At 65.8% G+C, this 23,777-nt stretch overlaps 1 protein-coding gene across 18 annotated transcripts in view; it reads left to right on the top strand.

Annotated features, from left to right (window-relative positions):
- NCOR2 (nuclear receptor corepressor 2) overlaps positions 1 to 23,777 on the top strand; it is a 140,655-nt gene that overhangs the window by 43,724 nt on the left and 73,154 nt on the right. For all 18 annotated transcript variants that reach the window (XM_054712393.1, XM_054712397.1, XM_054712411.1 and 15 more), the window contains 6 exons: positions 3 to 130; positions 655 to 832; positions 6,280 to 6,459; positions 7,395 to 7,508; positions 14,925 to 14,981; positions 20,396 to 20,448. In XM_054712393.1, the coding sequence (XP_054568368.1) occupies positions 3 to 130; positions 655 to 832; positions 6,280 to 6,459; positions 7,395 to 7,508; positions 14,925 to 14,981; positions 20,396 to 20,448 (710 nt within the window). The remainder of the gene's footprint in view (positions 1 to 2; positions 131 to 654; positions 833 to 6,279; positions 6,460 to 7,394; positions 7,509 to 14,924; positions 14,982 to 20,395; positions 20,449 to 23,777) is intronic.

The raw sequence follows: 23,777 nt of genomic DNA, 5'->3' as shown, positions 1-23,777 counted from the left end.
AGGACGTGGGGCTGCTCGAGTACCAGCACCACCCCCGGGACTACGCCGCGCACCTGTCGCCCGGCTCCATCATCCAGCCCCAGCGGCGGCGGCCGTCCCTGCTGTCCGAGTTCCAGCCCGGGAACGAGAGGTGAGGGGCCCCGTGCCGGCCGGAGCCGCGGGCCCTTTCTCCGGGGGGGGGGGGGGGGGGGGGAAGCGCGCACGGCCCAGGGCCGTTTCCTCCTCCGCCCAGCGCGAGGGCTGTGACCGGCGGGCGATCCTGCCCGGGGTGGGTGCCGTGTGCAGGCGGCACCACACGCGTGATGGTCCGTGTTAGGGCCACAGTGCTTTTCCGACGGCCCCCGCGTCGCCGGGGATCGGCTAACGGCAGAGTGTGACTCGGCAGGTCCGGTTTGGGACTCCACAGATTCGGCATTTGGGGGGGACTGATGCTCTGGTCCCCGGGCCACACTCGGGAGCGAGGGGGTGTGGCCCCGGGTCCACGCTCCCCCTGTCAACGGCAGCCCGTGCGTGTGGGCGGTGGGCAGACACGTCTGGGCGCGAGCCCTGTGCGCCCTGGACGCGCGGGCGCCTGTCCTGCGGGATCGCGGAGGGCCCGGCGCTCGGCAGGGAGGCCGGTCGACGACGTGACGCTCGTGCCCCCGCCCCCCACAGGTCCCAGGAGCTGCACCTGCGCCCCGAGCCGCACTCCTACCTGCCCGAGCTGGGCAAGCCGGAGATGGAGTTCACCGACAGCAAGCGCCCCCGCCTGGAGCTGCTGCCCGACGCCCTGCTGCGGCCCGCGCCCCTGCTGCCCGCCAGCCAGCCCGGCGGCGCCGAGGACCTGGCCAAGGTAAGGCCCGGCGCTGCCGCCGCGATCGGGCTGCGTGCCGAGGCTGGGCGGCGAGAGGAGGGTCCGGGACGGGGCTGGCTCTGCGGGCCGTGGCGTGGCCGGAGAGAGAGTGCAGCCTGCAGGGCCCCCACGCCCCGCGGTGCTGGAGGGCTCTTTCGTTTCCCGCCTCTTTAAAAGAGAGAGTCGAGCCCGGCCAGTGTGGCTCAGTGGACAGAGCGTCAGCCTGCGGACTGAAGGGTCCCAGGTTCGATTCCGGTCAAGGGCATGGACCTTGGTTGCGGGCACATCCCCAGTAGGGGTTGTGCAGGAGGCAGCTGATCGATGTTTCTCTCTCATCGATGTTTCTAATTCTCTAGCCCTCTCTCTTCCTCTCGGTAAAAAATCAATAAAATATATAAAAAAAAAAATAAAAGAGAGAGTCGAACCCGGCCAGTGTGGCTCAGTGGTGAGCGTTGACCCAGGAACAGGAGGTCACGGTTTGATTCCCCCCGGTCAGGGCACAGGCCCGGGTTGTGGGCTCGGTCCTCACCATTGGGGGGCGTGCAGGAGGCAGCCGATCCATGATTCTCTCTCCTCATGGAGGTTTCTCTCTCTCCCTCTCCCTTCCTCTCTGAAATCCATGGAAATACATTAAAACCAGAACCGGTGTGGCTCAGTGGATAGAGCGTCGGCCTGCGGACTGAAGGGTCCCGGGTTCGATTCCGGTCAAGGGCATGTACCTTGGTTGCAGGCACATCCCCAGTAGGGGGTGTGCAGGAGGCAGCTGATCGATGTTTCTCTCTCATCGATGTTTCTAATTCTCTAGCCCTCTCTCTTCCTCTCGGTAAAAAATCAATAAAATATATAAAAAAAAAAAATAAAAGAGAGAGTCGAACCCGGCCAGTGTGGCTCAGTGGTGAGCGTTGACCCAGGAACAGGAGGTCACGGTTTGATTCCCCCCGGTCAGGGCACAGGCCCGGGTTGTGGGCTCGGTCCTCACCATTGGGGGGCGTGCAGGAGGCAGCCGATCCATGATTCTCTCTCCTCATGGAGGTTTCTCTCTCTCCCTCTCCCTTCCTCTCTGAAATCCATGGAAATACATTAAAACCAGAACCGGTGTGGCTCAGTGGATAGAGCGTCGGCCTGCGGACTGAAGGGTCCCGGGTTCGATTCCGGTCAAGGGCATGTACCTTGGTTGCAGGCACATCCCCAGTAGGGGGTGTGCAGGAGGCAGCTGATCGATGTTTCTCTCTCATCGATGTTTCTGACTCTCTCTCCCTCTCCCTTCCTCTCTGTAAAAAATCAATAAAATATATTTTAAAAAAAAGAAATATGTTAAACAAAAATAGAGGTGCTGGCGGAGACTGCACAGGCTAAGCCCACCCCGCGGTTTGCTGCTGTGGGGGGCGGGGTTCCGCTGTTCCCTAAACGCCGGGCAGCGAGCGAAGGCTCCGTGGACCTCGGCTCACACGGAAGAAGCAGACGCGGCGCCTCCGCCCCCAGGCTCAGCCAGCGCCCGGGGTGGGCGTGGGACGGTGGCCGGGTGACACGCTCGTCCTCGGCGGGCCGCGTGACGGGGGTCCCCGCTGTGCGTGAGTTCCATCCGGCTCTCCACACCCACGGGGACACGCGCATTAGCTCATGAACGGCCTCCCGGCTGCCGGGCAAGGTCAGTGCTCCTCTCGCTGCGGCACTGGTGGGCGTGGCTGGGGCCTGGGAGCCAGGCGGCGGAGGGCAGGGGTCCACTCGGGCCTGCTGGATCCTCTTCTCTGCCTGACGCGGGATGGGACCGGACGGTGGGATTTCAGGCCGAGGCGGCTGCCTCCCAGGGCTGCTGTCCCCGCCCCCGCCCTCCAGTCAGGTTCCTCCTCCTGTGGCCTTGGCCGCTCGGCCTCCCGGGAGGGAAGCGCCCCAGGAATCGCTGTTCCCTGAAGTGGGACTGGGACCCGCAGGGGAGTGGGGTGTGGGCGCCGGGCACAGGGCCACGCCTGCCGCCTGGACGTCCTCCCTGGGGACCGAGCCCCGCGTGGGGTGTGTCCAGGCGCGAGTGCCGCTGGCCCAGAGCATGGGTGGGGGTGCCCCCAGCCCGTCCACGTGGGGCTCGGAGCCCTGGGGCCTGTGGTGCTGGGCGCTTGGGAGGGTCGGTGCTCAGTCCGTCCGCTTGTCCCTGTCCCCCTCGTGGTTCCCGGGGGCCCCCTCTCCCTCTGTGGGTCTCCATCTCCACATCCGTCTGGCTGTCCCTGCCTCTGGCTGCCTGGGGCGGGTGTGTGTGTGTGTGTGTGTGTGTGTGTGTGTGTGTCTGTCTGTCTCTGCCTTCATCTCTGTCTCCGGGCCCTGTCTCCGTCTGTGTGTCTGACTGCCTGTCTCGTCCGTCTGACTCTGTGTCTGTCTGTCTCCCTCCTCCTCCTGGGCCCCAGGCCGTGGAGGGTGGGCCCCGTGCTGGCTCCAGGCTGCCCAGAGGGTTGGGGAGTGCGAGCGCTCGCCGGGCGGGGAGGGAGCCAGGGAGGCCGCTCAGCCTGGACTTCGTGTTTGCCGCCTGGGGTTCAGCTGCTGCTCCAGACGGGAATTGGATGGATTTCTTGTTTTTTTTTCTTCCCTTTTAAAGGGGAAGGGAGAGGGGCAGCCAGAGAGAGAGAGAGAGAGAGAGAGAGAGAGAGAAACATCGATACGAGAGAGACACGTCCATTGGTTGCCTCCCATGGGTGGCCTGACAGGGGGGGGGGATGGAAGCTGCAGTGAGGGGGGACCCAGCCCCCGCCCAGCGCCCGGGTCTCGAACCCTCAACCCTCCGGCGTGCAGGCTGAGCCCGCCGGCCAGGGCTGTTGATCTCGTGGTTCTGCCGTCCTCCACGTGGTCTCGGTGTGTCCGCTCCCCCCACGTTCAAGGCCGCCCTCCAGCCCACAGCTGCTTCCCTCTCGCTGGACGCCATCGCCGACGCGGCCCCTTCCCGGCGCGGGGACGAGGGGCGGCGGCGCCCGCAGCCCGGCTCTGTCTGCCCCGCCGCGCTCCGCACCGGGAGGGCTCTCCCTGGTCGGCCTGCGCTCCCACGGCCAGGCCTGGACGGGGAAGGGGTGCCAGCTCTTGGCCTGGCAGGCGGCCGGGCCTGGTCTGCGGTCTCCCTCCCGCGGTTTGGGGCTGGAATGGAGGCCGCTGCCACGGGACCCCCTGGGGGCCACGGCCAGGTCCCTCCGTCCCGCTCCTGGAGGGCTTGGCCCGGAGACGGTACCGCTGACGCTTGAGATGGAGCGCACACGTGAAATGAGCCGTGTTAGGGGAAACGCGCAAGTCGGAGTCAGCCGGGGGGCCCTGGCCGGTGGCTCAGTGGTTAGAGTACCCAGTCCGCCCACCCAAGGGTTGGGGGTTCGATTCCTGGTCAAGGGGCCAAGGGGGTCTGGTTTTAGCTGGCATGGGGGTGCGCAGAGGGCACAGGGCAGAGGGCACAGGGCAGAGGGCACGGGGCAGAGGGCACGGGTCGTGCGAAGGCTCCCCGGTGCCGGAACACCCCAGCCTGGGTGCAGGAGGGAGTCGGGTGCCCGCAGTCCCGTGTCCTGGCGGCAGGAGGGGGGGCAGTTGGCAGCCGCGGTGGCTGCAGTTGTCCCGGGAATAATGTGTCCTCTGTCTTCTGAGCAGCTGCCGCGGGGGCGGGGAGCCGCAGCCCGGAGCTCCTCCGGGCCTCCCCTGCCTGCAGCTGCTGGCGCTTGGCCTTGAGGATGGCGCTGGGCGGGCGCTGGGTGGGGGCTGGGGGCCCCCCTCACTGCCGGGCCTGGAGCCGGGGCCCCCTCACTGCCGGGCCTGGAGCCGGGGCCCCGGGGCTGGGCGATCCAGCCAGGGCTGCATGCAGCGCGGACGGCGTGCCTGGCTCCGCGCGGAACGCTCTGCACGCGTGAGCGCCCTCAGGCCTCCTCGCCGGCTGGAAGGCGGGAATGGCCCCATGGCGCAGATGGGGAAACTGAGGCAGGGGCGGTGCGTGATCTGCTTGAGGTCACGGAGCTGGGAGGGCCCGAGGGGACGGGGATGGGAACCGAGGGCCTCGCAGGTGAACGCTAATACACTTCGGTTGGTGGGATGGAGTCGGGGTGACCCAGCAAAGGGTTCCCTTGTTTGTCTAGCTGGTTTTTAAAAACAACTTGTTTACACAAAGTGTGACGCTCGGGGCAGGAAAACACTGGCACATTAAAGAGGGTGGTGGAGTTTTCTGTTGTTAATCCTCACCCAAGCGTATTTTTCCCATTTATTTTTTTTTAGAGAAGAGTGGAAGTTGTGGGGAGAGAATCAGAGAGAAACATCGACGTGAGAGAGAGACATTGATGGGTTGCCTCCCGCGCGCTCCCCGGCCGGGGCTGGGGACCGAACCTGTAGCCCAGGGACGTGCCCCTGACCGGGAATCGAACCCGAGACCCTTTGGTGTGCAGGCCGACACTCTAACCCAGCGGTCGGCAAACTCATTCGCCAACAGAGCCAAATATCAACAGGACGACGATTGAAATGTCTTTTGAGGGCCCAGTTTTTTAAACCCAAACTGTATAGGTTAGGTACATGGTTGTTAACTTAATTAGGGTCCTCCTGAGCTGGCCTTTGCTGAAAACTCAAGGGGCCGAAGAGCCGCACGTGGCTCGTGAGCCGCAGTTTGCCGACCACGGCTCTAACCCCTGGGCCGTGCTGGCCGGGGCTGTGCGTCCCCGTCTTAGCGTTTTCTCTGTTGGCACCAGAGGGGATGTTCTGTAACTGGCGGGTCCGGACGGAGCGCCGTGAACGGGTGTTGGTACAGGGTCAGCCGGGCCAGGCCCTGGGGGGGTGGATGGAGGTTCTGGAGGAGGTGGGTCTGCTGGGAGGACAAGACGGAGTGAGTGTTGGGGGTAAGGGGGAGGGGAAGCCTGGGAGCGCAGGACGGCTGTGCCCGGTGCGGAATGAGCCGGAAGGGCCCGGCCGCAGGGGGGCCAGGGAGGACGAAGGCAGGCAGGGCCGGTAGCCGCCCTGGGAGAGGTCCCGTGCGCCGGGCCTGCAGTCAGGGCTGGGAACGCGGGGGTGCCTGCTTCTGTGAATAAAGTTGTTGTTTTTTTAAAATATATTTTATGGATTTTTTTTTTTTAACAGAGAGGAAGGGAGAGGGAGAGAGAGTTAGAAACATCGATGAGAGAGAAACATCGATCAGCTGCCTCCTGCACACCCCCCGCTGGGGATGTGCCCGCAACCCAGGTACATGCCCTTGACCGGAATCGAACCCGGGACCCTTCAGTCCGCAGGCCGGCGCTCTACCCACTGAGCCACACCGGTCAGGGCTGAATAAAGTTTTATTGGCACAGAGCCACGTCCGTGTGCTTACAGAGGGAGAGGGTCGGTGGCTGCTCTCCTCGCCCGACGTCCGAGCGGAGTGGCCGCCGCCGAGACCCCCGCGCCCGCCCGGCAGAGCCGAAAGCATCGCCTGGGGTTCCCCCTGCTGACCCCGGGCCGCTTTCTCCCCGCCCCAGGAACGCAGCCTGGCGGGCAAGCTGGAGCCGGTGTCCCCGCCCAGCCCCCCGCACGCCGACCCCGCGCTGGAGCTGGTGCCGCCGCGGCTGTCCAAGGAGGAGCTGATCCAGAGCATGGACCGCGTGGACCGCGAGATCACCATGGTGGAGCAGCAGATCTCCAAGCTGAAGAAGAAGCAGGTGCGGGCGGGCGCGGGCCGCCGCGGCGGGGAGGGGACGCCGGTCCCCGTGGCTGCGCGTGTGGCCGAGCGCGGTCCACGTGCCGGCTCCTGTTGTGTCCGTGACGCTTGTTGGACGAGGGGGCTGTTGTGTGTGGTGCCGGGGGGCGTTCTGAGAACCGGACTTGCCACGTAGTTGAACTCGAAGGAGCCGAGGTGTGCGCCCGCGTCGGCGCGGGGCTTCCGGTGCTCGACGGCAGCGTGCCGGGAAGGGCTCGCTGGCGTTCGGAGGGGGGTCCAGGGTGAAGACCCGGGGCCGATGGCGATGATGGGGAGCTACGTACCTGCCGGGTGCCGAGTGCATTGCAGAATCTCGGGTGGGGCGTCGGATTGTCCCCTTTTCCCAAAGGGAGAGGGAGGCTCAGAGAAGGTTGCACAGCTAGGGCCTCGTCGGAGCGAGGCTCCCGTCTCCACGGTCTGGCTCCCGCGTCTGCACCGCCCCCCAGGGACGCCGGTTCCTGTGGGGAAGGGAGTGGGCGATGGCGGCTGGCGTTACGCGAGCCCCGGGCAGTGCTGCGTGCGCCCCGGCTCATCCTCTCCTCCCGGCAGCCCTGTCCGGGAGGCACAGGGACGAGCCCCATTTTACAGAAGAGAAAACCGAGGCGCAGCAGGGGGGGGGGGGGAAGCTGCTTGCTGATGCTCAGCTCGCTGCCGAGTCCCCAGGGCAGGGGGTGGGAGCCCGGGCCGGCCGGCTGCAGAGCCCGCAGGCTGGAGCTGGCCCCGGCGGGTTGTCGGGGGGCCCCTCCAGGGCTCGGAGTCCCCGCGGGTGACTCAGAGGAAATGGTTAGCAGCCTGACTTCCTGTGCGCGGCCACCAGCCCAGGCCGCCCCTCCGCCCGCCTCTCCTTCCGCCCGCCCGCCCGCCGGCGCGCTCACCACCGCGCTCTCCTTCCCGCAGCAACAGCTGGAGGAGGAGGCCGCCAAGCCGCCGGAGCCCGAGAAGCCCGTGTCGCCGCCGCCCATCGAGTCGAAGCACCGCAGCCTCGTGCAGATCATCTACGACGAGAACCGGGTAGGTGTCGGCGTCGGCGTCCGCGCCCGCCCACCTGCTCCCCGCGCGCCCCGTGCTGCCTGCCCGGCCCCCCTGGAGGGGCCCGGCTCTCTCCCTGCGCCTCCCTGGGCCTCGGGGTTCCCAGCTGTGGTTCCCCCTCCCCCCTCGCACACACACGGAGACCTGGGCCTGTGAGTGGGAGGGGAAGGGGGGCCGGCGGAGACCCATCGCGGGGTGGCTGCCGCCTGTCCCGCTCAGATGCGCAGACGTGGCGCCGGGCCGGCCTGTGGGATGCGGCGTGAAAAGCATAGGCGTCAGGTCTTGGCTGGGGAGCGTCAGGGCCAGCTGATCGGTGGGGGGATGGGCAGGCACGGAGGCACCCAAGCAGACGGGACTCCTGTGACGCAGAAGGCAGTCATGGCGTCATTATGCTTATTCTCAGCACCGGCGAGCATGCACAGAATACCCCGCCCCTCCGGGCGTCCCATAGTCCTCCTGGAGCAGCGGTTCTCGGCCTCCCTGACGCCGCGACCCTTTAACACAGCTCCTCGTGCTGTGGGGACCCCCAACCATAAAGTTTATTTTCGTTGCTCCTTCGTAGCTGTAACGTTGCTACTGTTAGTGAATCGTCATGTGAATATCTGTGTTTTCCGACGGGCTTAGGCGACCCACAGGTTGAGAGCCGCTGCTGTAGAGCCTAAGACCATCGGGAAACACAGTCGATGGTGATGGTTGACCTGGATCAGCCCGTGATTCTGTGCGTTTGGGATTCTCAGAATAAATCCACTTTTCATCGCCAGTCACAATTCGATGCCAAAAAGACTTTCTTTCGTGCCGTTGAAGCAACATTTTCCTGGTGACTTTTCGGTTTTCCATTTGTCTCTCGTTCAGTTGATGTGGCACCCATTTTCCTTCCTTTAAAATCTTTCCCGTTGCTTGTAAACGGTCGGAAACGGTTTGCTGAGCAACGTGTAATCTTTCTGGGAGTTGTTTTTGGGTTTGACACCCGTCTTCATCCAATAATGCTGGTCATTGTTGGTCTTCCAACTTTTCCGGTTGACCTGGACGTTCTTTGTCTTTCACACCGAAATCATCCCTTTTAAAGCGTTTAAACCAGCGCTCACACGTGTCTTGAGATGGAGCATGTTCACCATAAGCTTCCCGAAGTCTACGATCACTTTCAGCAGCACTTCTCTTCAAAACAATGAATTAAAACTTCCCGCAAATGCTCTTTTTTGGCACGAAATTTGACATTTTTAAGCGTAAAAACATCTCTGATGTTAACACCTTCGGAAAATTTGACATAGGAGGTTTTGAAGCTTGTTGTCAATACAACAAAATAGCATACATTTCAAATCGCATCTATAGCAACATATGTGTGACTCCATCGATGGAAAGGAAATCCGCACCATTTAACCGGTCCACCTGGTAGCCCTGGACGGGGCCTCGGGATGGGTGGACGCAGGATCTATATCAGGCTGTGGGGCTCCTAGGGAGCCCTGGCTATAGCTGCTGGGTCTGTGTAGGGGGCTCCGTCTTGGGAAGAAGTTCAGGGGACCCCGAGCAGAATGACTCCAGGGGCTGATCCCCAGGGAGAACCTGGTGTCCGGGGAGGTGGTGAGCTCCCCGTTATCCCAGTCAAACCCCCGAGAGCCCAGCATCCGTGATTGACCACGGCCGCTTTCCAGATGTGCTCGGGGCCTGTGGGTGTGGGGTTCCCTCCCTGAGTTACAGATGGGGAAGGACACGGGGGCACCTCGCCTTTATCTGACGTGACCCAGGGGAGCGTGACCGATGGGGCGCCTCTCCTTCCTGCTCTGGCCTCCCCTTTCTGCCCTGCCCGGGGCTCCTGACCACCCTCCCCAGCTGTCTCTGCTGTGGGACATGCTGCTGGAGCGATGCTCGGAGGTCAGGTGGGGTGTCCTGGGACCCGGGTGGCCACTCTGTAGCCTGGAAACCCATGACGGACGCCTATGGCTGTAACTCCAGGCAGGAAACGACTGGGTCAACGCGTGTGCTATGCCTCTGCCTCTTGAAGCAGCAATAGCTGCGGGATGTGACTGAGCCTGCTGGGACCTGGGAGCTGTGTGCTGGGCCTTGTGTGGCCGGTCACTCACCCCACACCCCGGCCCCACACCCCAGGGAACACGTAATAATCGTAACTGTGGGATAGCTCAGGGGCCGCGTGTGCTGTAGCCAGATGTCTGGGCTCAGGTGCCGTCCCTGCCGCTTCCTGGCGCGGCGTCCTTAGGCAGATGAGTTGAGCCTGTGACGCGTGGTCTTCACCTGCGAAACGAGGGTAATTGTGGCACCTGCCTCGCACGGTGGGTGGAGTTCACGTTCGTTACCTAGTTCCGTGGTCGGCAAACCGCGGCTCGCGAGCCACGTGCGGCTCTTTGGCCCCTGGAGTGTGGCTCTTCCACAAAATACCACGGCCTGGGCGAGTCTGTTTTGAAGAAGTGGCGTTAGAAGAAGCTTACGTTTAAAAAATGTGGCTCTCCAAAGAAATGTCCATCGTTGTCCTGTTGATATTGGGCTCTGTGGACGAATGAGTTTGCCGACCACGGGCCTAGTGCCTAGGACTGTGCCTGGCACCACGTGCCAGCTGTATGGTTACTCTTGTTCAAGTGGGCGGGGTGCATTGCATACATCCTACTCATTCATTCATTCCTCCATTCATTCATTTGCATTGCATACATCCTACTCATTCATTCATTCATGCATTCGCATTGCATACATCCTACTCATTCATTCATTCATTCGCATTGCATACATCCTACTCATTCATTCATTCATTCATTCGCATTGCATACATCCTACTCCATTCATTCATTCATTCATCTGTTCATTCATTCATCCGTGCATTCATTCATTCGTTCGTTCGTTCGTTCAGCAGCCACGTGAGGGGATGCCTGCTCCGTGGCCGCTCCTGCTCCACGCACGTCCTTTCTGGTGGGGGGGGCAGACTCGTACCCACACTCCCCCGCCCGTGGGCACGCCGGTGACCCGGGGAGTCTTGCTTCTGCTTCCTTGTCCTCTGCCCCTCTTCTGTCCTCCCGTCCGTTCGCCCCTCTCTCTGCCCAGTCTACCCCCCCCCGCCCCCGCGTTCTTCCCGGAACAGGCGGGCGCGCTCCTGCCGGGGCCGGTGCCCGGGCCGTGCCCTCTGCCACAGCTCCCCGCACTGGGCTCGCTCTCCTCCGGCTCTCGGCTCCCGGGTCCCTGGTTCAGCCCCCGTTGGCCGTCTGTTGAACCCTGCAAACCCACCCACCCCGTTTCTCCTCTTTCTGGCCCTCATTTCCTCTGGACGCGGCTCACAGCTTATGCTTGTCCTGTGTGTTGGGAACGGGAGCTCCGTGCGGGCGAGGGTCTGTCTGTCTTTCCCTCGCTGTGTCCCCAGCACCTAGGACAGTGCGTGGCATCGGGTAGGTGCTCACGAAATCTTTGCTGCCCACTTGGAGGGATGGCAGAGGGGAGGGGAGGGGAGGGGAGGGGAGACTTCCCCCCGAAACAGTCTTCTGGTTTGGGGGACTGTTCCCAGTGCAGGTTGGGTGTGTGTGGGGGGGTCCCTCTGTCTGGGCTGAGCCTCGGGGGCTGGAGGCGGAGTGGGCAGAGGCCCCTCCTCCGCCCGGAGCAGCCGGGACCCCCGCCCCTCGGGGATCCATGGGGTTGAATTTTAATCCCGTCCTTCCCGCGGCTCCCTCCCCGCGGCTCCCTCGGAGCGGCTGGCGAGAAGGCCCGTCTCTGAATGCCGCTCTGGCTGCGGAAGGCGGCTTCCCTGCCAGGCAGGCCCGCCTGCCTCTCCTGCAGATGGGACTGCGGCTCATTATCCATTCGGGGCACACGGACGCGGCGCCAGCGCGCGGCGGGGAGCCCGCTGAGCCCGGCTGCTCCTGCCTCCCGGGTGGGCGCTGCGTGCGTGGCCGGCCGGGCAGGTGCACAGCCGGCCGGCTGAGCAGGAGGCTGTGGGCAGGAGCGCGGGCGGCGAGGCTTGCTGGAAGCGGTGGGTGGGCGTTCGAGTGGGAGTCACAGCGCAGGCTAAGGCTCAGGGCACAGGGATCCTGTCTGATCTTCAAGGGGCGTGTGTGGGGGCGGGAGGCGGGGGCCGGGAGGACCTCAGCTTTGAGTTTGGATCACACACACACACACACACACACACACACACACACACGGCACGAGGGGGATGTGTGAGGGACAGTGTGCCTCGTGCTGATGCTGTAGGAAGTCAGGGCAGTCACGGCAGACTTCCTGGAGGAGGCGGGGCTCGATAGGTCAGTCCGCAGTGGGCACCACTGGGAAAGGTAGACGGATGTTTCCAGTGGAGAGGACGTGGTTGTCCGTCCCCTTACATACCTGTGCACGGGTGTGTGCACGCGTGTTCGAGTGGACCCAGGGATGAGCATGTGCATGCGTGTGAATGCCCGTGTGTGAGCCAGAGCGCGCGGGGCACACCTGTGGTTGTGTGTGCATTTACACACGTGTGCATCTGTGCGCCTGCCTGTCAGCTGTGCGACGTCGCTAATGCACGTGGGTGGCGCAGTGTGTGTGTGCTTGCAGATCGACACGAGTAGAGCACGTGTGTGGTTGTGTGTGTTTGTACTTCATGCACACGCGTGTGTCCACTTGCGTACGTGTGTGTGGCGTGTGTGTGCGAGTTGCCTGTGTGGCACACGGGTGCGTGTCTGTGCCTTTGTGGGGTGGGCACAGGGTTTGGTCGTGTGGGTCCAGAGGCGGGTACGTGCCTGTCTCTGCAGGAGGCTAAGGTCTCGCGCTCCCCCAGGCCCCGCCGCCAGGGGCCTGGTCACATGACCTGGGGTCGCCTGCAGGAGGAGTGCAGCCCGTCCAGGGAGACCCCAGCCCCACCCCCCGGCTGCGGGAACTCCCACCGTGGGCGCTGGGCCCAGATCCGAGACCCAGGCCCCGCCGCGTGCCATGTCCCTTTCCAGGGACCCTGCCGCGCCGGCCCCACCCCGCCTGCGCTTGGCATCCCCCCCCCCCCCCCGGTGTGGAGAGCGGCTACCGTGTTTGGACGGGTTCAGTCCTCGGACTGACGAGAGGGCACAGTCCTCTGATGGCCATGGGCACGTCCCGGCGTGGAGGGCAGAGCCTCCCAGCACCGTGATGGCCACCAGCTGTGGTTGTGAGCTTCAGCCTACGGTCCGAACACGTGGCCCCGGGTGCTGAGTGACGTGGGCTTGATGGCGTTCAGGTGCGTGTAGTTGAGTAGATTAGAACGTGGTTAACACCTTGGCCACGCCCTCACTCTGCCTCGTGGCATCGGCTGTAAAACAAAGACACGGCTTGTGGGCACGGTCGCTGTCTCTCCGTCAGAGAGGACAGCGTCCCACCCAGACCCAGCTTTATTCTCCTGTCTGTCCTTTCTCCATCCTTCACCGCTCCCCCCCAGGGTCACCCTGGATCTTGTTGCTGCTGACCCCACAGAGCTTCACGGAGGCACACGACCTCCTATTCATCCCTCAAAACCCAGCTTCCATCTCCCTCCTGCTCCCTTTGCGGAGGGAGTGGCTCCCGCCGGCTTGAGCTGCGCAGCACGGCGCACGCACACGCCCGCTCCTCCTGGGTGGACGCCCCCTCCTCCTGGGCGGAGGGCCCTGCCGTCGCTGCAGGCCCGGCGGCTCCCTCCCCGGGCTCCTTGCGGGCAGCGCTCGGTCTCCGGTCTCGCCTTCGTGCTCAGTACAGAGCGGCGGGCTCGCAGGCGTGTTTGCGGAGCTGCCCTGTCCTTCCTCCGCCCCCACCCCACACCCGGTCCCTCCCTCGGCCTGGCTCAGGAATTTCCCATCATCAGTGCCCCACAGCCCACCCTCTGCGTGCTTCGGGGTGCGGCCAGGGCAGGGGCGTCTGCGGTGACTGCTGGGGTGGTGTCTGTCCCCTGCACGGGAGACGTCCCCCTGGATGGGAGGACCCAGCCCTGGTCTCTCTCCTTCCTTGGAGCCTGGAGGTCAGAAGGATTTCTTCCTGGGCCTCGGTTTCATCATCTGTGAAATGGGGCCGCATCCTGGACCTGCCCCGCGTCATGCGTGACTGGAACGCGGGCGTCGCGAGCTGCGTGCTCGGCGCTTGGCTCCTCCAGGCGCTCCGTGCGATGCTGGCGTCGTCCTAACAGTGTTCCCCCCCCCCCCCCGCCCCACCCCGACCTTCTGGCCCCGGCCACACTCTGAGCCTGCTGGTCTCGAGGTGTCGGCTCTGCACGAGGGGAGCTGAGAGCAAGGCTCTTCCGGGGTGGGCCAGACGCAGGCCCTGGGGGGAGCCGTTCTAGGTGCCGGCTTGAGACACCCTCAAGCTCGCTCGCTGCGGTGGGGGGGGGGGGGGTGGTGGGGGGAGGAAGGGGGTTGCTGGGGGGGGGCGCTGGCCCTCTTACCCGCCTCCCAGTGGGACCCAGCGGCCTGGGCCCCGCTTCTGTGGGCACATTCCCCAGGGCTCGGTCACCCCCTTCAGTGGGTCTGGATCAGGGCTCACGGGGCGGGGGGGGGGTGGGGCGTGCAGACCGTCTGGCCTGGCGATGGTGCCGTGCTTGGCCTGTCCTCGTGGCCCACGCCCCAAACCGAATGATCTCCCTGAGTTTGGCTGAGTCAGGAGCCCCCCTTTTCCTGGCTCCTGGGGCGGGGAGCCCCCCGCGTGCCCGCTGTGGACGCCTCGCTTTCCGTCACGGCCCAGATCTGACCGAGACCCTGTTGAAGCTGCTTCCACAGCCTCTGTCCCCCCCCCTCCTCCTCCCCCCTCCCCCTGCCCGCTCCCCGCGGGCCTGGCGCCCTCCCCCGAGCTGCCCCTGGTGGTCCCAGGCGGGGCCGGGGGGGCCGGGGGGGCCTGGCGCAGGCACAACGCCCGCCTTCGCCGCCCGGCCGCCCAGCCTGTTGAATTCACGGCCACCAGCCCTTTCCCCCCCACGTTCCTGTTTCCTAATAAGTCCTGGCCGCGAGGGGAGGGAGCGGGAGGCCCGGCCGCTCAGAAATCGTCACGTGGTGGTGAAACACAAGAATCCTAGAAAGGGTATCTCCCGCGGCTCCATCTCGCCCTCCCCCTCCCCCTCCCCGGCCGCACCAGCTCCGGGGTGACCCAGCCAGCAGCCCGCCGCCTCCGGGGTGCAGGACGGAGGGCACCCTGTGCCCGGGGGCATCGGCCTGGGGGCTTGGGAGGGGGCGTCACGGGAGAACAGGGTGCGTTTGTTAGAAGCGAAACTTGGCGAGCTCGCCCGGGGTGCGGGGGCGTCGAGTCCCCTGTGTGTTCGGTTCCAGCTGGAAAGGGGGTGCTGGGGGGGGGCACGGCTCCCCCCCCCCCCGGGCTGCCGACGGGCACGCTGGGCAGCTGCCTGCCGTTCCCGGAGGCCGCTATTTATAATCTGTGCTGCGTGTGCGTGTGTGCGTGTGCGTGTGCGTGTGCGTGTGCGTGTGTCTAATCCCTCCTCTTCTCCTCATTCTGCAGAAGAAGGCCGAAGCTGCACACCGGATCCTGGAAGGCCTGGGGCCCCAGGTGGAGCTGGTGAGCCCGGGACGGGGGAGGGGGGAGGCGGGGGCAGGACTCGAGGAGGGGCGGCAGGTGGGCGTGGGCGGGGGGGGGGGGAAGTTCCTACTGCCCAGCGCTGCCCTGTCCCCCGCGAGGCAGGAAATACACCCTCTGATAAGGCCTGGCCGATAGCCTGGGGGCCGGGCGCGTGGGGGCGGGCAGGGCCGTGGCGCTCCGGCCGGTCTCCCACGCCTGCCGCTCAGGCCCAGCCCGCGCCGTCCAGCCCGCGCCGTCCAGCTTGGCGTGGGGAGCCCGCGCTCGGGGAGGCGGGATCTGAGTTCAAGCCCCCGAGACCCGCCGCCTCGGCGCCGTGTGACCCTGAGCGGGCTCCCCGCCGCTCTGCGCCTCACTCCCCTCGCCTGTGGAATGGAAGTAACAGCCGCACCTGTGCCCCTGGGGAGAGCGGTGAGGAGCTATTTTAAAAAAATACATCTTTTCGTTGACGTCAGAGAGGAAGTGGGAGAGAGAGAGAGAGAGGAACCTCAATGAGGAGAGAGAATCATGGATCAGCTGCCTCCTGCACGCCCCTCACTGGGGATGGAGCCCGCAGCCCGGGGAACCGAACTCTGACCTCCTGGTTCACAGGTCGCCGCTCAGCCCCTGAGCCCCGCGGCCGGGCGGGAGCCTGATGTCACACTGGGGTCCACCCTGTGCTTTCCGCGTGGCTGCGGGGAGGGCGGGCGCTCTCGCTGTGGGCGGGCGGCGGGTCTCCGTGAGGGCTGAAGGTTTGTGGTGCCGGCTCCTGAGCCAGCCCCGGGCTCAGCCGGGCAGGGTGAACCCCGGGAGGGTGGTGCCGAGTGGCCCCTCAGTGGATCCCCCCCCCCCCCCCCCCACGCCTCTTGCTGTGTGACCCCGGGCACGGCGCTGCCCTCTGCGAGAGCCTGCGGTGACAGCTGCCCCCCAGCCTGGGGTCGGTCCTCGGGCCACCGGACAGCCCCCGGCCTTTCCGGCTCCTCCCTCCCCCTCCTCTCAGGCAGACGCACGCGGGGGGCCGGGGCGGGGCCCAGTGCCCCCCGGGGACCGGCCGGGCGTGTTCCGTGCCCGGGACGTCTCTAGCGGCTCTTATTCAGTTTCTGTGCGTGGCTTTGTGAAGATGGAATCCACACGCCGTACAATCCCCCATTTAACGGGGACAGCCCGGCGACTTCCGAGCCCCCTCCGCCGTCGTGCGCAGAAGGTTTCCGTGTCTCGGAGAGAACGCCGCACCCTTCGCTGTCAGGGCCTAGCCCCGAGGTCGGCAAACTCATTCGTCCGCAGAGCCAGATATCAACAGGACAACGATTGACATTTCTTTGGAGAGCCACATTTTTTAAACGTAAACTTCTTCTAACGCCACTTCTTCAACACAGGCTCGCCCAGGCCGTGGTGTTTTGTGGAAGAGCCACACTCCATGGGCCAAAGAGCCGCGTGTGGCTCGCGAGCCGCGGTTTGCCGACCACGGGCCTAGCCGCCTCGTCTCTCCACCCCCCACCCCCACACTTTCTGTCCCTGCGGGTTCGTCTGTTCTGGACACGCATGTCCACGGACTCACACGCCAGGTGGCCTCCAGGGTCCGGCTCCACTCACCCCGCCTCACGTCACACCGAGGGCCACCCCCGCGGTGGCAGGTCTCGGCGCCCTTCCTGTTCAGGGCTGCGTAGTATTCCCTCGGCCGGAGGGCCGCATGGAGGGTGTCCTTCACCCATCGACGGGCATCCATCCGGACGCCTTTGCGTTTGGCCATTAAAGGGGCCACGAACGTCCACACACACGTGACCACGTGGACGTGTGTTTTCCTTCCTGGTGGGCGTCTCCCAGGACAGGGACGACCGGAACCTGGTAATGCTACGCTGATCCCCCCGAGGAGCTGCCAGGCTGTTGTCCAAAGTTGCCGCTCCGTTTTCCAGCCCCACCGGTCAGCGGCCTCTTGCCTCAGTTTCCCCTTCTGACCACCAGGACAGCGGGAGGAGAGGGGGTGCCCAGCCGGGAGGCTCTCCCCGCTCTTCCCTGACCCCCTTAGTCCCGGGCCTCCTGAGCGGGGGTGTGAACGGAGGGCACCGTGTCTGGGGCCCACGGGATGCCGGGGGGGGGGAAGCAGGCAGCGGCCCGGGGTCGGACAGGAGTCGCTGGGCCCGGGTCTGGGTGGGGCCGCCCCTGCTTGGGGGTCCCGGAGGGGAGGCCCTCGAGGCTGGTGGCGTGGGCGCTGCGGGCTGGGTGTCGGGCCGCGTGGCTGTCCCTGGAGTCTCCGACCTCATCCCTCTGACGTGGCGGGCTGCGGCTTGGTGGCCTCCGTGAGCCGCGGAGGAGACGCCGGTGGACGGGGCACGTGGATGGAAGCGGCCCCGTCCCCTTTCTGTACGAGGCACAGAGAGGGCAGCGCCGTGCCCGGGGTCACACAGCGGGAGGCGTGCTGAGCCCGTGGGGGAGTGGCCAAGGAGCCGTGACGGGCCCCGCCTCTGCTGGTCACCGCGAGGCCCAGAGGTGTCCTCCGGGGGAGGCGGAGCCAGGAGGGTCAGGGGTCACGGGCCACACCGGTGGGAACCGGTCCCCGGCAGTGTCTCCCGGCTGCAGCCGGGGTGCTCCGCCTCCGGGACGGTGATGCGACGCCCGGCGAGGGGTGCCTGGGCCCAGGAGGAAGGAGCACGTGGCAGGGACCCCGCCCGGCGCCCCCAGCGCCCCCTGCGCCCCCTGCGCCCGGGACGGAGGCCCGGCTGGAGCAGGGGCGGCGGGAGGCTGCAGGGCAGGCGGCGCCGGCCGCTGCTTTGAGTCACGGCTTCCTTCCTGTTGGAGGAGCTATTTTAAGCCCCTGGTGTCACCACCGGGCGAGGGCCGGGCGGACACCTCATTTCTCAGCAGCTCGTCCACCTGGGCTGCAGGCTCTGGCCGCCCCTCCGCCGGCTGGGGTCGGCCGGAGGGGGACCCCCGCCTCGTCCCCAAGCCCGGCTCTTCTTCCTGAGTCATAACGGCGAGCCTCCCGCTGCTGCCCAGGGCGGCACCATCGCACACGCCTTCCCTCGCCCTCTCCCCTGCCCTCCGCCTACTGGGCTGTGCCCCCACTTTTAGACGAGGAAATGGAGGCGTGGAGAGGGGAGACCCAGGCCCGGGGCCCAGCCTGGCTCTGGGGTCAGTGGGAGGGAGTCCCCTCCAGGCATTGTGGCCCCAGCAGCGGGGAAGCCCGTGAGGGAGGGAGAGGCAGGGGAAGCCGAGCCCCATGGGTTGCTGTGGCTGTGGGGGCCCAAGGTTGCCTGGTGGGGTCAAGGTCGCCTGGTGGGGGCCAAGGTCGCCTGGTGGGGGCCAAGGTCGCCTGGTGGGGCCAAGGTCGCCTGGTGGCCACTGTATGGGACTCGTCTCTTGGCGGATGAGGCCCTGCTGGGTGTAGCCTCCTGCAGGGAGGCCCCATCAGCCGTGTCATCGGGGTCTGTGGGTGTCAGGAGGCGTGTCCGCTCCGTCTCCAGGGACACATTCCAGGGCGGAGCCTGGTGTGCCCTCTTCCCTCACCCCGGGCCCTGCCCGAGGCGTCCGGGTCTCCGTCCTGCTGGATCCTCACTCTCTGTACCTGGTTCTTCTCCCGCAGTCACCCATGGCTGCCCTCGAGGTGCCTGCTGCCTGTGGGGCCCGTGAGAGAGACGGGGGGGGGGGGGGGGGAGGGGACACAGAGACACCCAGATGAACACGGGGGTGCAGGCAGAGAGCACGTGCGCACGAGAGAGATGGGGGGATGGGGGAATTCTAGTGTTAGTTCATCTCAGCTGCGGGCAAATGCTTTAACCTCCCCGGGACTCAGCGTTCCCACCTGTAAAATGGGAGGAGAAGCGAGCTAGCGAGCTGCCGCTGTGTAACCGAACAGCCCAGCACTGAGTGGCTCCAGACAACGGCCGTCAGCTGTTTGCCCTGAGGATCGAGGTCAGCTGAGCGTTTCTGTGGACACGGGCCCGGCTCGCTCACGTGTGCGGTCAGCTGGGCAGTGGGCGGGTGGCTCTCGCTCAGCCTGGCCCGGCCCGGCCCCGCTGTGGCCCAGGCGCGGCCGACGCTGACCGAGAGAAGAGGCAGAAAGGCAGGCGCCCTTCCAGGCCTCCGCTTTCATGAAGTCGGCTCTGTCCCGTGGGCCAGCGCAGGGGCCTGGTCGGACCCAGGGCGGCAGGGAGGACGGGTGCCGTGAGCCCGGTCGCTGCCCCCGGTGGTGACCAGGACCCGGACGCTGGGCATGTCTGCCCGGCGCTGGGCCGAGAACGCCCGGGTCCTGCCTCGTGTCCTCTTCACCACACCCCTGCGAGGTCCCCCCCGTTTGCGGGTGAAAACCAGGGGCCCAGGTGGCCTCAGCGACTCGCCCGGAGACACAGCCCGGGCGCGCCAGGATCAGGCTGTGCCCGCGTCCCTGGCGGTGGTGCTGCCGTCCGGAGGCGCCGCCCAGCACCTGGCCGAGCCCCGGACCCATCGCACACCCTGTGGCGATTGCTCCTTCCCTGTGCACGCCCGGCCGCCCCTTCTTCAGGGCTGTGTAGTACTCCGGCGCGAACACGCCCGCATCTCCTTGCCCAGCCTCTGGCGGCGGGCGTTTCGCCTGCTACCTGGCGTTGTGAGGCCTAGTGCTATCCCAGCATTCGCACACCACCTCCCGGGGCGGTGCGGGTGGGGGGGGGGGCACAGGGCCCCAGCGTCTCTGCTGCTTCTGCAGGAGGGGCGAGGCCACAGGGCAGACTTTTTTTTTTAATACATTTTTATTGACTTCAGAGAGGAAGGGAGAGGGGAGGGAGAGAGAGAAACATCCATGATGAGAGAGAATCATGGACCGGCTGCCTCCTGCACGCCCCCCACTGGGGATGGAGCCCGCAACCCGGGCCTGTGCCCTGACCGGGAATCGAACCCTGACCTCCTGGTTCCTAGGTCGACGCTCAACCCCTGAGCCACGCCGGCCGGGCCCACGTTCAGTCTTTAACACGGGTTTCTTCACGGCTCTCCGAAGCCCGGTGCCCGTGTACACGTGCGTGAGCCGCGCACCAGCCTCCCTGTCCCCGCGCCCTCGCCTGTGCCTGGCGTGGCGGCTTGTCTCCCGTCCCCGGGGGGCTGGCGTGGCGCTCTCCGTGGTGTGGACGCTGAGAAGTGGGGCCATTTTCCCGGTTGGAGGTCATTGCCGGTCCCGGCGCTCTGGCCGGCACAGCCCGGGGCCCACAGAGCCGCCGCAGTGCCTGGCAGGAAGTCACGGTGCCACCCGTGCCCCGAGGGTCACAGTCTGTTCCTGCCGGCGCCGCGGGCTGGGTCCCCGTGTTCCCAGTTCCCGGCGGCCGGTTCTCTCACCAGCCGACCGCCGGCTCCCAGGTGTCGGGGCCTCGGGCGCTGGGCCGGGCCGGGCCGGGCCGGGAGCGCCGTGGGCACGGTGGTGGCCCTGACCTGCCTTCTCTCCCTTTCCGCAGCCGCTGTACAACCAGCCGTCCGACACCCGGCAGTACCATGAGAACATCAAGATGTGAGTACCGGGCCGTGCCGGCGGGCGGCCGGGCGCGCGGGCGTGGGGTGGGCTGTGGGCTCTGGGTCCCATCGGGGCTGCCAGCCAGGGCCGGGCGCAGGAGAAGGGGCAGAAGGGGGCGGTTTGGGCCAGAATTCTGGGCCAGGCAGGACCTGGACGGGGTCCGAGCCGGCCTGGGGTGGGGAGAGGGGAGGGAGTGGCCCCACGAAGCGTCGGGACCTAGGTCTCCGGTCGGGGAGGCCGGCGAGGACGCTGTGCGCTGCGGGCAGAGCCCTGGAGAGACGAGGTGGAGGTGGGGAGTCCCCGCCCCGAGTGAGCAGGGGGGCCCTGCCGGGCGCAGGAGAGCGGGCTCAGCAGGATGGGGCGGCCCCGGGGCGAGCAGGGCCCGTGGTCTGGGCTCCGGTCCTGGGTCCTGGTCCGAGCGTATGCGGGAGTGTCCTGCGGTCGGGTTGGGTCGGGTCGGCACGGCGGGTGCATCTGGGGCGCGGCCAGTGCGGGCAGTGGGGACACCCATCTCGGCCCCCCCAGGCGTGGCAGGTGCCCAGGGATGGGTCCCCACAGGGGGCCGGTCGCCGGGGGGTGCGAGGGGCCAAGCAGCCTCAGCCGGGTGCCACAGGCGCTCGGGGGGCTCAGCTGGCTGGGGGGGCGCGGCGGCGGGGGGCGCCAGGCCTGTCCTGGGCGCTGGTGGCTCCGTGTGTCCGCGCTGGGAGCCAGGCGGCGGCGGCTGGCGGCGTGGCTGTGGCGGGCCCGGCTCGTTCTCGGGATGCGTGAATGGGAGCGTTACCGCGTGTTGTTACCCTGGGACCGGCATGGCCCTGTGGCCACGGCTGGGGACGGGGGACCCCAGATGGAAGGTGATGGGGTGCTGTGTGCTCTCAGGGCCCTGTCACAGCCGGGGATCCGGTGGGCGTGCCCATCGGAGGGGGGCTGCTGGGACCTTCCACTCGTTCACTCATTCATTCATTCATTCATTCATTCAGTCCTTCACTCAGCACCCATTTACCGAACACCTACCCTGTGCCACGGCCTGGCCTGGGGCCTGGGGATGGGACTCTGAACACAACGAGGACCCTGTGCCCTCCCCCAGCTGTTGCATCTGCCCGTGGAGACGGACACGGAGTTAAAGGAGCGAGGGAACAGCCGCGAGGAAAAGGCGCCGAGGTCCGGGGCCGCGTGAGCGCCGCGCGCGCTGACCTCCTGGGTGGAGTGGCGGGTCCGTGGACGGACCCCTGGCACCGAGAGCCCTGGGCCGAGAGGTCGCCTGCGTTTTATCGCTAACAGCCGGCAGCCCTTGGCTGCGTAACGCGGACGTGTTCAGGTTCCGGGAGCCCAGAAACCCCCGCACCAACCATAAGGGTGCGCACGAGGAAGGTTAGCGAACAGGACGCTGAGGCCGCTGCGCTGTCTTCAGAAATGTTTATTTATTAGCATTTAAAAACGTTTTTATTCATCTCAGAGAGGAAGGGAGAGGGAGAGAGAGGGAAACATCCATGACGAGAGAGAGTCATGGATCGGCTGCCTCCTGCTCGCCCCCCACTGGGGATGGAGCCCGTAACCCGGGCCTGTGCCCTGACCGGGAGTCGAACTGTGACCTCCTGGTTCCTAGGTCGATGCTTAACCACTGAGCCTCACCAGCCGGGCTTAAAATATATATATTTTTAATTAAAAAGGTTAACGTGGACATTCTTTTTTTAAAAAATATATATTTTATTGATTTTTTACAGAGAGGAAGGGAGAGGGATAGAGAGTTAGAAACGTCGATGAGAGAGAGACATCGATCAGCTGCCTCCTGCACACCTCCCTACTGGGGATGTGCCCGCAACCAAGGTACATGCCCCGGACCGGAATCGAACCCGGGACCCCTCAGTCCGCAGGCCGACGCTCCATCCGCTGAGCCACACCGGTCAGGGCCATGTGGACATTCTTGCAGTTGTCCCCCTCCCCCCTGTGTCCACCTCCACCTGCCCCCGCCTCCCCTTCCGTCGGCTTCTCCACACGGTTGTCCGTGCCCGAGGGGTATGCGTTCAGCGGAAGCCTTCTCTGTTTAAGTCGAATAAAACGGGGGCTTCCTGAGGCCGGCGCCCCGTTCTCGCCTCCCGTCCTCGGCCTCCGGGGTCGCTCCGGTGCGCGGAGGACACTGGCCAGGCGCTCGACCGCCGTGTGAAAGCCGTCCTACGTCACGGACGGCCGCGTTCACGTGTAAAACACAGAGAGGAGGCGTTTGAGATTTCCCACGTAATAGGCAAGCCGTCAGCTTGATGTTCGACGGGCCTGCCCGTCCGCCCAGCGTTTCAGCTTAGCTGTCCTTAGGACTTTAGTTTTTTAGCGACAGTTTTCCGCGAAAAGGACGGCCTCTCCCGTGTTTTAAGAGTCAGCGTGTTCACCGTGAGATCCGTGCCGTCATTGACGGCAAACGGCGTGATGGCGGGACAAGGGAGGGGTGACGTCAGCCAGGGGACCAGGGCAGGGCAGGACCTGAGGGCTAAGGGAACTCTCGGACGCTGAGTGGCAGCCGGCCGTGCAAAGGCCCTGGGGCCGGTGAGCTGGTGCGAGGGCCAAGGGGGTGGTGGTGGTGGTGGGGGAGGGAGGTGCCCGGGACGGGTAGGAGCTTGAGCCTCATGGTCTGTGCGGAGGGAGGCCAGGGATGGGCTTTCTTCTGGGACGTGACACGCCTGGGTTTTTGTGTCTAAAGGCTGGTGCTGTGGCTGCAGGGCAGAAAGCACCGGGGTTGGGAGACCTCGGCGGGGGTCACCGCAGCCATCCGGGCGAGCAGCCGTGGCGAGGGTGCCGGGGGAGCCGGGCCCTGTGGGAGCTGTGGGGTGGGGGTTGGGGGTGGGGTCAGGGACAGGGGGTCCCGTGGGCGCCAAGGTTGGAGGTCTGGGCAGCGGTGGGGATAGACGGCGAGGCTGCGTCCTGAGATGGCGGCTGAGGGTGCAGAGACAGGTTTCGGTCCACGAACATCCAGGCCTTGGGGCCACTCCCTTCCTCCCGGTGCCTCGGTTTGCCCATCTGTGAAATGGGGATGACACAGCGCCCGTCTCCCAGGGCTGCTGAGGGTGCAGGGAGTCGCCGTCCCGGAGGCGTGTGGGAAGCGTTCTGGGATTTCTGTCCTCCTTTTTCTTCTTAAAAATCCTTCCCTGAGTGAGGGTATTTTTCCACTGATTTTCAGAGATAATGTGAGGGGGGAAGGAGACAAAGAGAGAGAGAGAGAGACATCGATGTGAGAGAGACATCGATTGGCTGCCTCCCTCCCGCACACGCCCGGACCAGGGCCGGGGATCAAGGCTGCAACCGAGGTCCATGCCCTCGACCGGAATCGAACCCGCAAC

The sequence above is a fragment of the Eptesicus fuscus genome, chromosome 23, assembly GCF_027574615.1.
Source record: "Eptesicus fuscus isolate TK198812 chromosome 23, DD_ASM_mEF_20220401, whole genome shotgun sequence".
NCBI classification, from domain to species: domain Eukaryota; kingdom Metazoa; phylum Chordata; class Mammalia; order Chiroptera; family Vespertilionidae; genus Eptesicus; species Eptesicus fuscus.
Note: the sequence above shows the minus strand (reverse complement) of the source record. Positions and strands in the feature narration are given on the sequence as shown.